The sequence below is a fragment of the Lemur catta genome, chromosome 9 (assembly GCF_020740605.2).
Source record: "Lemur catta isolate mLemCat1 chromosome 9, mLemCat1.pri, whole genome shotgun sequence".
NCBI lineage: Eukaryota > Metazoa > Chordata > Mammalia > Primates > Lemuridae > Lemur > Lemur catta.
Genome location: NC_059136.1, coordinates 92,212,642 through 92,227,194, shown reverse-complemented (window position 1 = coordinate 92,227,194; position 14,553 = coordinate 92,212,642). Strand labels below are relative to the sequence as shown.

The 14,553-nt window shown below is 38.3% G+C and overlaps 2 protein-coding genes across 7 annotated transcripts in view; one reads left to right on the top strand and one right to left on the bottom strand.

The window, feature by feature from the left end:
* The window catches only part of LOC123644659 (syndecan binding protein), a 31,540-nt gene extending 26,753 nt beyond the window's left edge, over positions 1-4,787 (top strand). For all 4 annotated transcript variants that reach the window (XM_045560894.1, XM_045560896.1, XM_045560897.1 and 1 more), the window contains 3 exons: positions 1,337-1,508; positions 2,299-2,390; positions 3,614-4,787. In XM_045560894.1, coding sequence (XP_045416850.1) covers positions 1,337-1,508; positions 2,299-2,390; positions 3,614-3,668 — 319 coding nt within the window. In that variant the 3' untranslated portion in view covers positions 3,669-4,787. The remainder of the gene's footprint in view (positions 1-1,336; positions 1,509-2,298; positions 2,391-3,613) is intronic.
* A 1,033-nt stretch (positions 4,788-5,820) lies between these two features.
* Positions 5,821-14,553, bottom strand: part of NSMAF (neutral sphingomyelinase activation associated factor) — a 61,551-nt gene continuing 52,818 nt past the window's right edge. For 2 of the 3 annotated variants that reach the window (XM_045560890.1, XM_045560891.1), the window contains exons 24-31: positions 12,030-12,097; positions 11,138-11,205; positions 10,621-10,744; positions 9,550-9,633; positions 8,383-8,533; positions 7,836-7,938; positions 7,588-7,697; positions 5,821-6,534 (exon numbers count right to left, since the gene is read on the bottom strand). In XM_045560890.1, the coding sequence (XP_045416846.1) occupies positions 6,440-6,534; positions 7,588-7,697; positions 7,836-7,938; positions 8,383-8,533; positions 9,550-9,633; positions 10,621-10,744; positions 11,138-11,205; positions 12,030-12,097 (803 nt within the window). In that variant the 3' untranslated portion in view covers positions 5,821-6,439. Of the gene's footprint in view, positions 6,535-7,587; positions 7,698-7,826; positions 7,939-8,382; positions 8,534-9,549; positions 9,634-10,620; positions 10,745-11,137; positions 11,206-12,029; positions 12,098-14,553 lie in introns of those variants that run through there. The other variant, XM_045560892.1, reaches the window with a different exon arrangement.

Genomic DNA, 14,553 nt, shown 5'->3' with positions numbered 1-14,553 from the left:
CAGTATGTTGTTGCAGAAAATGATCAAATGGTATTGATGGGCTTTATACCTTGCAGTTGTGTACAGATTTTGTTTTCATAGTTTGTTTTTAATACATAGCTTATTTTAGAGTTTATAGGATTTTGTCCTCTAAGCAGGTACTTCCGTGTCTTTACCTTTCTAGAAAACAGAAAATGTATGTTGGAGAAGTAACAGAGTAGCAGGGCATCTCTGGCCTCGCTTTCTAATTCACTGCTTAAGGAAGGGTGCTCACGCTGTGCCAGGGCCCTTCGTTGTGAGGGTCAGGGCCCACACAGCACTCCACACAGCGTGGGAGTTACGAAAACCACATAAGGCCTGTTAGGAAGCAGTAGTTGTCCAGAGGATGCAACATTCTATTTAGCAGTTAGTTCCTTTATAACTTTAGAACATTTAGCACATGAAATATGGGGCTTTGTTTATTTTCTTGCCCAGCCCTACAGGTATTCAGGGCTGTGTCACATTGTTACAGTAAAATTTTGGGTTTTTGTTTCTCAGTTAAACTTCTGTTTTATCTATCTTTGTGTTTCCAGTTTCTCATACAGGTTAGATATTTAGTAAATGTATTACAGAAGAGTGTCATTTTTACTTTTTATCTAAGCAGAGTTTCAAAGATTAAGTGGGACCAACAGGAAGATATGGCTGTTCTTAGTTTTCTAAAGACAGGTTTATCATAAAATCCTTACGATAATATGATAGAGTTGTAGAGAAGCAAGCAAGTGTAACTGGTGCGAGTGCTTTTGAGAGTGGACAGCTGGCGGCCTTGTTACAATAGCTGCATGTCTTCCTAAAAGGGCTTATGGAACTTGTCTTATTGCTTCTGCAGTTCTTTTAAAGTACAGCAGAAAAATCTTCTATAAAATTTTCAAAATCAAGATGTGAGAAATATTGTAAAAGTTTTAAGTAATGTTTCTTAAGAACAATTAGGCTCCAGAAGATACTAAAAGTTAACAAAAAAATAAAAAATTATTTTTACTACTGTGATTTAGTTCAAAGCCTATTTCATTCTTAATGCTGAAGTGATAATTTTAAAGGAAAAAGCATATTGATAAGCCACATGAAATGTCTTTGATACTTGAAGAAATGTTGATTAGTCAAACTGTAGTGGATAGATTTTCTTAAAAAAATGATCTTTTACGCAAAGATGTTCTGAGAATATATAGTATCAGAGCCATATTAAGTAGCTTTTAGTAGAAACACTTAGCGTAGCATTTATCATAACAAACTGTGTCCAATGTGGCAAAATTTATGGGATATGAAATCCATTAAAATGTTTACCTTGGAATTAAATTTTTAGTTGAACCCATTATGTTTACAGACCCTTTGAACGGACAGTCACCATGCACAAGGATAGTACTGGACATGTTGGCTTTATCTTTAAAAATGGAAAAATAACATCCATAGTCAAAGATAGTTCTGCAGCCAGAAATGGTCTTCTCACGGAACATAACATCTGTGAAATCAACGGGCAGAATGTCATTGGATTGAAGGTTAGGAACAGACCTCGTGCCTTATTCTGTCGCAGTTTAATTTTAGCAGATGTCTTTTTTATTTTTTTTGACTATTTGAGTATTGCTGGTTTCCTATTGACCTCCCAAATATAGAAACTTGGTAGGAGATGGGGGTTGTGGGACCTGGGCTCTGGCTCTGGCCAATCACAGGAATTGTCTGGGCTATTATTTGGAGTTACATTTCCTGTAATGAAGGGACTGGACTGAATGATCTCTGAAGTCTCTTGAGCTAGAATTCAGTGAAGATTTTGATGACATTCTGAGTGAATGTCCAGCTATTTTCAGTCCAGCAATATAAGGAAATGAATAATAGTTTGGGTTCACATTAGTAGTTTGTTTTTATAGTTTTTTTCCTTCACAAATTCCTAAATAAGTCTGTCATAAGATCTAAAGGTTTTATTTAATGAGACCTCATTTCATAAACTTTGGCTTAGACTACATGGTTTACTGAGAAGATATATATGGTAGTATTGCATATGGGAAAAATTATTCAATCTTCAGTAATGAAAGAAGGTTTTTCTTGTCTAATACATTCAACTCAGTTTACTTAGCAGTTTTGTTACCAGCTATAAAATTGTGTTCCTATAGAATTAAACTTAGTAAGGAAAACTGGATATTTCTAATTCAAATACCAGAGTTAGGATTTTAGAGTTGTTAGCAAAACATAATGGGGTGTATATTGTATATTTCTTTACCAAGAATAACATAGTTTTATATTTATTAAATGTATGTCTCTGTGGAATTAATTGTTAATCTGTGTTTTTATCAGGACTCTCAAATTGCAGACATACTGTCAACAGCTGGGACTGTAGTTACTATTACAATCATGCCTGCTTTTATCTTTGAACATATTATTAAACGGTAAGTAGACAGTTCTTCAACTTAATGAATATGGTATGTGACTTAAGCATTGTACTTTCTTTTAATTCCCAAGCCTTTGGTTCTTTTGCTTAACAGATTACACTGGTATTTATCTAGAAATCTGAAGTAAATTATTTAAATCAGAGGAATTGGTTGGTCATGACCCCTTACAGCTTTCCAACTGTGTAATAAAATTCACCATACACTTACTAAATTTTGATATTGCCTAGTAGAAAAAGACACTCGAGCAGAGTTGGGCGTGCTTTCAGCTTTGAATTTGCAGTACAGTTGAATGTAGCTGCATTCTGCCTGCTGCTCCTCTGTTCAGTAGAAATCTAGCCATGGTGGTTCATGATGGAGAATTCTTGTCTGTGGGATGTTAGAAGTAACAGTTTCCATTCTCTTCATCTCAGGAGGCAAGTAGAAGTGTGTGGTGTGTGGAGCTCTTTGTCTTCAGGAACTGAGGATTGGAAAGCTGAGAGTGAGAATTGAAAAGGGACAAGAGTTGCTTTCTCTAGAGCTTTTCAAGTCCTAGCTCTGTCAGTTGCTTTGGTCAAGCCAACTTAGAATCTTTCTTTCAGAATCTCTGTCATGCATGTGGAAATGAGATTTAAAAGATTCCTAAACATAACCCTTGTAATAAAATTTTTGTTTGTATTGGTTTCTGGATAGAACATACCTAGCTGCTCTTGGAGAAAAAGAAAGGTTATTGTCAACGTTAATTGTTCTAGGATTTTTTTTTTTTAATCACTGAGTCCTTCCTCTCCCATTTCTTCCCAACTTAACACAGCCTTGTCATTTTCTTTTTTAAAATCACCAGCCGTGGCTGGTCTGAAGGTAGTGAGTTATCTCACTTGATTGTTCACAGTTATAGATTGAACTCCTTGTTGTACTACTTTTCCCCCTTCTCCCTACTGCACTTGATTAGTCTTTAATAATAATAAAAAAATCACTAGCCTTAATATACCTTAATATACAAGGACTCATTTGTATCCTATCTAACTTTTCTAGCCAACATACAGATAGCCAGTGAAAACACTGGATATCTGCCAACAGCTAGATTACCAGACACCCTTCAGAGCTCATTTAAAACACCTTTCCCTTCTCCCCAGTCTCACTTGATGCTAACTGGTGCTAAATTGGAATTGGCATTTTCTTGGATTAATGTAACAATGTTGGAAAAAAATAGAACCTCAGTATATAATAAAATACTTCTCTTGCAGGATGGCCCCAAGCATTATGAAAAGTCTGATGGACCACACCATTCCTGAGGTTTAAAAGTCATGGCACAACAAAAATGTAGCTGAATTTCTCCAGTTTCCTTCTTTGGCAACTTCTATATTATGCACATGAAGCTTTCCCAGAGCCAGCGAGCATATGCTGCATGAGGACCTTCCTATCTTACATATGGCCGGGAATCTTACTGTCTCATCTGATATCTTGTTCAGATTCAAGATAGTGGTAGCCTTATCCTGGTTTTACAGATGTGAAACTTTCAAGAGATTTACTCACTTTCCTAGAATAGTTTCTCTACTGGAAACCTGAAGCTTTTACAAGCCATTGTGATTAGGATGACTGATAAAAGCTTAGCTTTATGTGAGAACCAGTCACCTTTCTCCTAGGTAATGAGCAGTGCTGTTCATATTACTTTAGTTCTGTTATATTTGCATTTTTAACGTGTTACCATGTACATTTAGAATGATTGCCTTCGATAGTTTTTTTTTTAGTTTCGTGTGTGTGTGTGTGTGTGTGTGTGTGTGTAAAACACCTATTAAGAACACTGGTTTCATTCCATGTAAGCATTATACAGTGTATGTAAGGTTGCAAGAGATTGTGATGATTGTCATTAAATTTTAACTACCTTCACTTAATATGCTTGAACTGTCGCCTTAACTATGTTAAGCATCTAGACTAAAAGCCAAAATATAATTATTGCTGCCTTTCTAAAACCCAAATGTAGTTCTGGAATAAACAGAAATGTATACTAGCCCAGACTGTTGAATGGTACTTACTGAGCTATAGCATAGCTGCTTAGTTGTATTTGAGATTTTCTAGTCAATGCATAATGGAAACTTCTTTCTTGTAAAAGTTGTCAGTATCACTTTCTGAGAAATGAATTGCTATATATTTAATGTAAAAATTCTTATACTAAACAGGATGAACTTTTGAGTCCTTTTTTTCATTTGTAGATTAAGTGGGATAATACTTAATTTTGGCATTGAATCTTAACATTATGTAACCTAGCTACTTTGGGATGGTCTTATGAATGTTTTCCCGGGAATTTGTTCCATTTCCTGACTCCTCCCTGCAAACAAAATGGCAGTGACACTTTATGCTGATTTTTTTCTTCTTTTTGGTTTATGTCTATTCTATTTTAATTAAATATGTATAAGTAAATTTTAGTCTGTTTGCATCATTTGGAAACTGCATCAGTGGTTGTAAGGGTAATTCATTTGTACAGGCAATAGGTTTCTTGGGCCAAACCAAAATAATTGCCAGTGTGTCTTCCGCCGGCCTTCGGGGAGGCATAAGTCAACACATTTATGTAACCAAGGTGTTATCTCCTGTGTGAACCCATGTGATCACACTTTCCCATGACATGTTGCCACTATTGTTCTGACCCATATATAAGTACTTGCCACGTTCTCAGCCATACTCCCGCCGTGGCTACATCCCCTGACAATAAAGAACATGTCTCCTCTGCCTGCTGCCGCCCGCCTCTTCTTTGAACTCCCGGAGGCGGTGCACTCACTGGCCACGGAGCCCACTCCCCACAGTGGCTTTCACCAAACCCGTGCGTGACCTAGACAGGCATGTGGAATTCGCGTCCATCTGTGGGAGACAGTTATGTCCCAGAGCAGCTGCCACCCAGGGGCCGAGCACAGCCCTCAGTGCCGAGAGGCAGTGGGAGGAAAACTGCTTCCAGCTGGACACCCCAGTGTGCAGGCCTGAGGGGCTGGTGCACACCCGGGCACTCGCCACACAGCGGGAACTCACGGAGGCCGTTGTCCCTGGCAACGCCGGAGAACGTGTAGTATCTAATAACACTTAAAACTGACTTGGAAAATTCTATTATTATCATGGTCTAAGTTTTTTCTCCTATGTCATACTGCCTACAGGATATAACAATGTTCTTAAAGACTACAGAAAAAATGTAAATCACATAATCGTGGTTCAGAGGTTGAATATGAAAGAAAATCAGCATTACTGCTCTACAGCTTATCTTGTTTGAAATTTGGAAAAGCAAACCAAAACATTTTCCAGTGTGCTTATTTACGTGGCTATCAACTTGGGTCTGAAGATAGATAGTTTCAAAAGTAAATGGAACTACATTCACATCACTAAGTATGATTTTCTAGAAGAATCAATACTTGTCTTAAAAGCTACTAATTCTTGTAGTAAGTTATTTAAATAAGAAAATGGAAACTGCTTTCATTACAGAAAAATATTTTTAATGTAGAAAAGATGAGCACTTAATAGGCATAATGAAATACAAACCGTTCCTATACACAGTAAACTTACTGTCATAAGAACTGCGAATTCTTCCCCAGGTTCTTAGAATCTGGGTACAGCATTATAGAAAGTAACCACTCCGTGAAAACACACATACCCTAAAACCCAATGGGCAGCAATTGTGGTAGATCAGGAAGACAAAACAGTGACTCAGAAGTAGTAGAGAATACTGCACATTTTCTTGGAAAATTCTTAATTGTTCAGTGCTTACTGGTAAGTTTCCCCAGCCCAGTTTATTATCTCTTAGTTCCTCTCCACCACCCAATCCTGTCTTCTAACCGTCATCATACTGGGATGATCATCTGCCTTACAAATGTAATGTTTTCTCCCTAACACTGCCATACTTTATCTGCCTTAAGAGAATGGCAACTAATGGCTTTCAATGAAGTCACCATGATTTAGAATGTTTAAAACCACAAATTTTCCATGTGGTAAAACTTCTAATTACTATCATTGCACATTTACCAGTTGATTTAAAAGTTTGGTTTTAAAATATGTTCAGAGTTCAATATAATATTCAAGAGAGGAAAAGGCACTTAATACTGCAATTTCCAGAACATAATCTGTCTGTCTTCCCCTCCTGTGATGATACTGCTGCACTGTTCGTTCATCCATATACACGTCACTGCACCTGGAGAGAAAGACATTGCGGTTAGGGAGGGAGCCGACCAGGGGCACCAAAGATAGGCTTTGCTGTGATGCCCACTCCTGCTTGCTATTGTCTTACTAAAGCAGTGAAGTTCTACTTTGTCTTGTCTCTTTCCATGATAACATCCTTGTATCAACTAAACACTGGTACAAAGAATTGTGAGGAATAAGAAACCATTTAAATGTAAATCAAAAGCTAAAACAACCGGGAATTATGGATACACAACAGAATGCAAATATTAATACATACTCGGGCAAAACAGCTACAGTCTGACCAAAGTCAGGGGACAGACGGGAGGGAAAAGGTGGGGAACTGGCAAAAGTTTGCTCATTTATTTCCTTTTCCATTGGAAGGAGTCAAAATGGTAATTAAGTTGAGAAAAAAAGGCACAGAATTTCTAAGATATAAAGTAAGAAGAAATAACCATATGAAACTGAGTGACGGGGAAGAGAATGAAGGTGAGAAGTTGCTGCTTACAGAAGCACGAAGGCAGAGGCACAATCTAGTGAATCTGCAGGAGATGCTACTGTACTCAAGAAACAAAACAAGGGGCAGAACAGCTGTGTATGATACTTTATGTATTACTCGATTTTATACACACACCCTCTCTCCTCAGTAGGGCACACACACAGGGAAGAATCCTGTAAGGACCACTGGGAGGCAGGAGTCGGGGTGGGAGGAAGCCTTAATTTTCATTGTAATTTATAACTTTTGTATTGTTTCTAGGTTTTTTACTGTATATTATCCTTTTTTTAAAAAAAAAAAAACTATTAACAGCATTACCATGGTTTGTAATTCTCCATATGAAAGTTAATGTAAAGATTTCCTTTTATTTGTCTGTCAACATAAATCTAAATCCTGAGCGACCTGAGAGATGCGGATCACCCGGTCGACCATGCCGCTCCAGGAAAATGTCTGCAGCCTGGAAAATGCAGGGCGCTCCTGCCTGGGAAGAGCGTGCTCCCTGATGGCAAAGGCGGGTTTGAGCCCCGTGTCTCAGGAGCAGAGATGGAGACAAGTGCAGTAGCGGCTTACCTGTGTGGCCCTGGATCCTCTCGCTGATTTTTGCTCCGAGGAGGTCCCAAACGAGCAGTTCACCAGACTGACTTCCAGATAAAACAGAATTTCCATCCCAGATGAAGCACCTGCAAGAATGATTTCAGAAATAACCACTTCTCCATCATGAAGGAAGGGGTGTGTTACGCTGGCCGCCGCAAGCCCGAGTGAAGTGATCATGAATGTGTGTGTAAATGTCTTCACCACCGGTAACTCACAAACTCTACCTCTGGGGCTCGTCTGACGTCATAGAGGAGATGAGCATCCCTGTCTGCACGTCGATTACGTTAAGACAGCCATCTGCTCCCGTGCTGAGGACATGGCGACTGTCTGCAACACAGGGTAACACTCAGACGTGGTGGCAGCTTCAGAGTGTGGTTGATGTATGCTGAATTTCATTTCTGAATCCAGTGGCCTAATTTCCATTTTCATTTTCCTTGAGATCCTTGTACTTAATGACTATTCTCACCTTGAAAAGCTTCTATTTGTTTCTATGACACTGGGATGAATACCATTTGGTATGGGTTCATTTACATCTTATAAATTAGTTTCTCTAATGAGTTGAGGGAATAAGAAAAAATAACCAATCTTGCTTTTCTGCGAGGTACTAATGCTGCAAGTATACTATATCCTGCCATGAAGCAGCCTTAGCTCTTTTTTCAGAAGAGTGTTTTTCTTCGTAAATTTTATTGTCTGTTTCAAAATTAACAACACTGTTTATTTCAAACTTCAAATTTACCCAGTATAATCTGTATTAAAAAGGATAATATGTACCTGGGCTAAAAGCAGCGTCACACACTGTCCCCGCGTGGCACGGAATCTGGTGCAATAAGGTGGCCGTAGTGAGGTCCCAGATACTCACTGTGCCTTCTTTGGTGCCGGAAACCAACAGTGTGCTTGCAGCATTTAAACTGATTGTATCTACCTAAGGAAGAAAACCCATCAGTAACTATTCCATTTAGATTTATGGTCATTAGCTATGCTTCTCTAGGCTGATTAAAATACAAGATCATAATGATATAGATCAAACTCTACTGTGCAGTGTGCTGGTATAGCTAATGCAGATGCATTTCAACATCATCCCATTGAATAGAAATTTCTTCAAAAGTGAATTAAATTCTTCATATGTTAGTGAATACAAGTAGAAATGAAAATGAAGTATTGCTAGGGTAAATGCAATACCATTTTAAAATAGCTTAAAACTGATGGTCTCAGAATAAAGTCTACAGTTCATAACTCCATGAATGATACATTGTAGTGAGGTAGGTGCCAAACTGCCTAAAGCACAGCCAATCCATGATTACTTGAGGGATCTAGGGAGAGGGGGGCGCTGTCTCAAGGTTATACTTGTATACCATCATCGATTACACACTAAGTATTTTTCAACCTCAGTTAATCTGAAGACCATGAAAATTAGGCACCAACACACATTAGAGAAAAGGCAGTACCGTAAACCACAGCGTAAGAGTCAGCACTGACCCAGTGAAACCAGCGAGCGAGAACTAAGTGCCATCTCAGCTCTGCCACCGGCTGCGTGTACTCGGCCATCCAGATACCAGTTCAATGTCCCCAATGGTTGCATGGGCGTCTCCTGGGCAGATGGTCCCTCCCACCTTCCCAGTCAGAAAACAAAAGATGATGGGTCCCGTCTTGTTGCCCCAAAGGTACCCAAATATTCAGCATCCTGCCCCCAAATTAATATTTTGGAAATCTAGTTGGATGGTAGTTAATTCTCAGAGAAATGTGCAAAGACGCTAATTGGAGGATTTTTAAAAAGTAGACTTGAAAACCTGAAGAATCAACCCAAAGAAAAGAAAATAGAATCTCCTCTAATAAGCCAAATAAAACAAAGTAAAAGAACGTAAACAGATGAAAGCAAAACCTCCTTCCCCTCCACCCCCGGACTTTGAGCTTTATGGCAGTTTTGTTGCTGGTACTCACACTGACTTCATGTTCCAGCTCGGCCAGCAAGTCAAAGTGGTGCCTTTTGGTGCCTGGCATCTCTGCGGGAACACCAGACCACACCTAGCATGGAACACATTGCAGGTGTTTTCAGATATTTGATATAAAATCATTTCTAACGCATTCAGGAAAAACTCTCTTGCTCAATTTCCATTTAACATACTTTCCAATACAGTTAAGTGAAAAACACCCCAGCTCCTCCTCCCCAATGCCTGTAGGCAGCGAGTGCTTGCTGCAGTCGCCTGCTTGTACCCGGAGTCTGTCTCCATCACTGGCCCTGCTGCTGTGACCGTGTGGGGTCGGCAGTATGTGAACTAAGGAGATGTAAGCGCAGAAGCATTGTGTTTTGAGAACACTATTAACGTTTTGAGAAGACTCAAAAAGGAAGTCACCCCGCAAAAATTACTAAAATTAGGTGTAGGCAAGTAAACTTATTTTAAAAAATGGAGGAAAAATTCGGAAAAACTCCTGAAGGAATTCTAACAATTTTAGGTTCTTGCTTTCTTTTACGGAAACACAAATTGGAAACCAAAAATGATGAATGCTGGTGTAGTTTGTGTAGGATTCCAAAAAATGGTGAGTGCTCTGGATATTTCCCTGGTCTCTAAAAATAAATAAATGAAATAAAATAAAATGATGAATGAGCGGGCATTTGTATGTTTTAAGTTTAAATAAAACACATCATCTTTTAATGATTCTTTCTGATTAACTGATCAGTAGTTCCAATCATGTCAGATAAAAGGGGCGGCTATTGTACATTTCTCTGCAACTATGCCATCGAATGAATACTAGACCATTCAACTCCCAGTGGAACACACACTACAGAAATCATATGATATAATATGATAATATATAAAATAATATGATAAACTTCATATCATACTAAGTGTAGAAATTTTTTAAAAACCCAGGCAATAGCATTCAGTATCTTTATATATCACTTACACACTTTGTGAAAAAGAATCAGGTGACTGAACATATTAACAGGTCGCTGAATGGTTTATAATATTTGTATGTATGAACATTTTAAGTTAAAAATTATATATAAACCTTTACTGTAGAATCCCACGATGCAGAATATAGCCTGTTGTCATGCCAACAGATCTTACTAACAGCATCATCATGTCCCATTAATGTGTCTTGGCGTCTTCCAAATGCTATTGAATAAAAATAGCTAAAAGACAATGAGAAGTATTAAAACAGTATTCCAGCATAATTTTAAGACTCTTAAGCACGTATTCAAGAAACATGATATTGTTTAATTCTACACTTACTAAGGCTCACTAGGATTATAAATTGCTTGTTCTCATATTAAACCAAAATATTCAGAATTTGATTTAAAACTGGAAATTCCCAAATATTGCTCATCTGTTTTTTCACCTCAATTTAAAACTTAGAGAAAAATAGATTCCAACTGGAGAAATTATTAGATTCAAATAATCATAATTTCTACAATATTGTCCTCATCTCTAGTATCTGTTCCCTTTAGGAAACAATGCAGTGTCCTGCCAACAGCCACAGGCAGCTGCTCTGCGTGTAGAATCCCCAGGGAGTGTGAGATACGTACACATTATTGTCCCATGAAGAACTTATGACAGTGGCATCTCCCGGTAAAAGTAAACAAGATGATAAAGCCTGAAATACAAATGAGTTGACATTAATAATTTATAATAATTAGTAATCCCTAACATGCTAAAACTGTTAAGTTCTCCCAAAAATTAATGCTCAAATTCTTTTTATGGTGGCTCTCCTCAGATTTACCCAGGTTTTCTCAACTGGCTAATTCCAGCTGTGGAATTTCCTCCAAAATAGCAAAAGGAATGTCCAAGCGAGTCAAGTGCACGACAACCTGGCCTAACGGCTCTCAGGGGTTCTGGCGGCTTCACTCCCCTGGGTGGAGGAATCCTGTCCCTACTCAAATGATAAATCCTGTCACCATTCTAGTGAATCGCAGGGAGGCTGGGCTGGGGATGACCCTCGAAAATGAAAGTGCCCTCTCTGAATTGAAATCTTATGTGGATAAGAAAAACTTCCCCAGATTCCCCAAAATTCCCCAAAATTCTCTAGGGAATTTCAAGATCTTTTGGATGATTTAGATTCAAAGTAAAATGTGCCCGTTCAGAAGAATTGCTTTTATCACATTCAGTATCCTACCAACTCAGAAATGCGTAAGTTATTTAGGAAGCACATAAACATTTAGTCCAATAGTTATAAAACAGGAAAGATTTTTAAGAATTCTACTGGGTAGCTCTTCAAATATGAAATAACAACAGTATGAGAAACCAGCAACATGAAAAAAGTTTAAATTGAATTTAGATGTAATCTAGCTAATTAAGGTATGCAGTAGATACTACACAGGAATAAACTCAATTGTTTGGGAGAAATGAAATATCATCATATATTTGTGTGTAAAATAGAGGACATGAATTTCTATCACAACACTAATAAAATGAACTCACCATATTTGAAAATGATATACTTCTTTGTAGCATTTTGGATTCTTTAGAAAACATCTTCAAGGTGGAATCTAATTTAATAATGAGAAAGCAGACATATCAGAAAGATTTCCTAGCCCTTGCAGATGTCAAAGAATGGCTGCCCTTCTGGTTCCTAGAGGCCAACAGGCATTATAATCCTACGGACAGCTGGGTGTAGAGGCGGCTAAATAATGTTAGGCCTCACCCAACATGAAAATTCTAGGATCTGTAACTCCATGACAAAGAAATCAATTTAAAAGCCAGCACAAATGTGTCCAGTTGACACCGAAGCATGACAGAGTGCAGAAGTGAGCTTAGTCACTGTTAGGGAAGCTAACAGTTACAGAGGAGGAAAACAGCAATTTTAAAACTAAATTAGTGATTTTAACATTAAAGAAAATAAAAAGTTCTTGGAAACATAGGTTTTTTTTAAAAAAATTAATAGCCCAATTATAGTGTGAAAACGTTGTATTAAATTAGCATTTACAGAAGGGAACCACTAACTGTCTAAGGAATAATAAAGTAGGAATTAAAAATCCAAGCTTTTAATTTCCTTGCCTAACAGAAGCTTTAAAAGTTTACCGAAACAACCTGCTAAAAACCAAGACTCACAAATTATAATGCTCTAATGTGCTTCAAAATCCCACATGTGGGATATGTACCAATTCATTTCCTAACTTATAAACATACAACATGACAAAATGTCGGAATGAGCTTTAAAGAACACCTTCTATACAGTAAGACTTAATATTCAACCTAATTTTTGCAACACCAACACACAGAAATCCTGAGAATTTATAAACATAAGCTTCAATAAGATATTCTTCAGCATTAACTCGAAAACAAAAACGGAAGAATGAGCACAAGAGCACCTGGACTTTTCCCTGAACTGTCTAATTAGCTCTGATGGTCTTCCCAGCCTGGCTTCTGATTCTATTAGGCAATTCTGAGTGTTCACCACAAAGTCTATTTAAGGTGATTAATCTGGGGCATCCTACAGCAAACCGTGAACCAGCCAGTTATGTAAAGCAGCTTTTCTCGAAATCAAAGATTCCCTCCCTGTACCAGAGGTGATCGTGTCAAAGACTGCAGTGAAAGCTCATCTCACGGGTGGAGGACCCGTGAACCCGAATCATACTGCGTATCTGAGGAAGAAACGCAACTTCGGGGTGAACATCATGACACATAAATCAGTAATACAAATTATATAAAACCTAAATGTGGCCAGAAACAAACAGAAAAAACAAAAGCTTTTGACTTTTTAAAATTTTCAACTCTCTCCCCTTCATTGGGCAAAAGCACAAAGAAGTGATATAATGATAATAAGCCTCAGGGTTTCCTAATGCTTATAAAATGCACAGTTCACAAGGTCACGCAAGTGCAGTGAGCTGAAGGATTTAACAGACCATGCCAGACAAATCTGGCTAAGGACACAGGTTTTGCTTAAAGAGAACACATTCCGCTGCGAGCTGCAACGTGGACAGACTCAGGAGGTGGAAATCCTGGCAAAACACAGACTGCTTCCTTCCATCAGAGAAGCACCTCGGGGACCCTGGCATGGCCCAGCGTGGGCACTGCATGCGACCTTCCTTGTGGTCTGCTGAAGAGCCATTTTCTATGCTTTGTGGGAAATTCTGTTTTACACAATCTGAGATAATATTTTAAGAGAAAGGAATGAAAGGCTACAGGTAATAAACCACAGTAACAGATCTGAGAGTTAGTAACTTTGATTTCCCTGGAAGTGTTTAGCTGGGTAGCACCTTTTCTTAATGGATGAAAAATATAATTTCCTACACTGAAGACTAAAGAACAAGTAGGTGTATGTTTGACAGCTACAAACTCTGTCAGAACTAGTCGTCTTATCACAGAAGCAGGAAGCTAATATTACCCTTTTCACCTCTACTTCCCCCCGAGTCCCAGCACAGCGCTCTGAACACGACAGGGACAAAGTACTTTAATACATTACGTATGGTGCAGACGACCAGGGAAAGCAATGGTGTGCATGGCAAGAGATACTTTTTGCTTGGTTGTTTTTTTTTTAAGATCAAGATAGACAAAGTCTAATATTAAAATGTAGCCATAAGTCATATCAACTACTCACTACAAAGGTTTTTATTAATATAATATCGATAATGTATTGATACATGAATTAGATTTCAAGCTAAATCCTGTAACAAATATTCTGAAGAAATATACGTTGAATGACAACACGGAAACCCCTAACTGCAAACCTGGATTTCCACTTGCCAACGCGCACCCCCGTCAGACACAGCGCTTGCCACTTGTGGCTGAACCCGGCAAGAAGACATGGCACCCTCTCGTGGCAGACGGGAAGGGCCCTGACCAAGCGAAGACAGGAAAGAGGCTCTTTCTGTCCCATCCTCTTAATTCTAGGAAACCTTATCAGCAACAGAAAGGCATTTCATGATTGCTTCTGGCAAACTACGATGAAACTTTATGTAATATGACATAAATAAACTGCTCTAAATTTATCGTATGTGGAGGC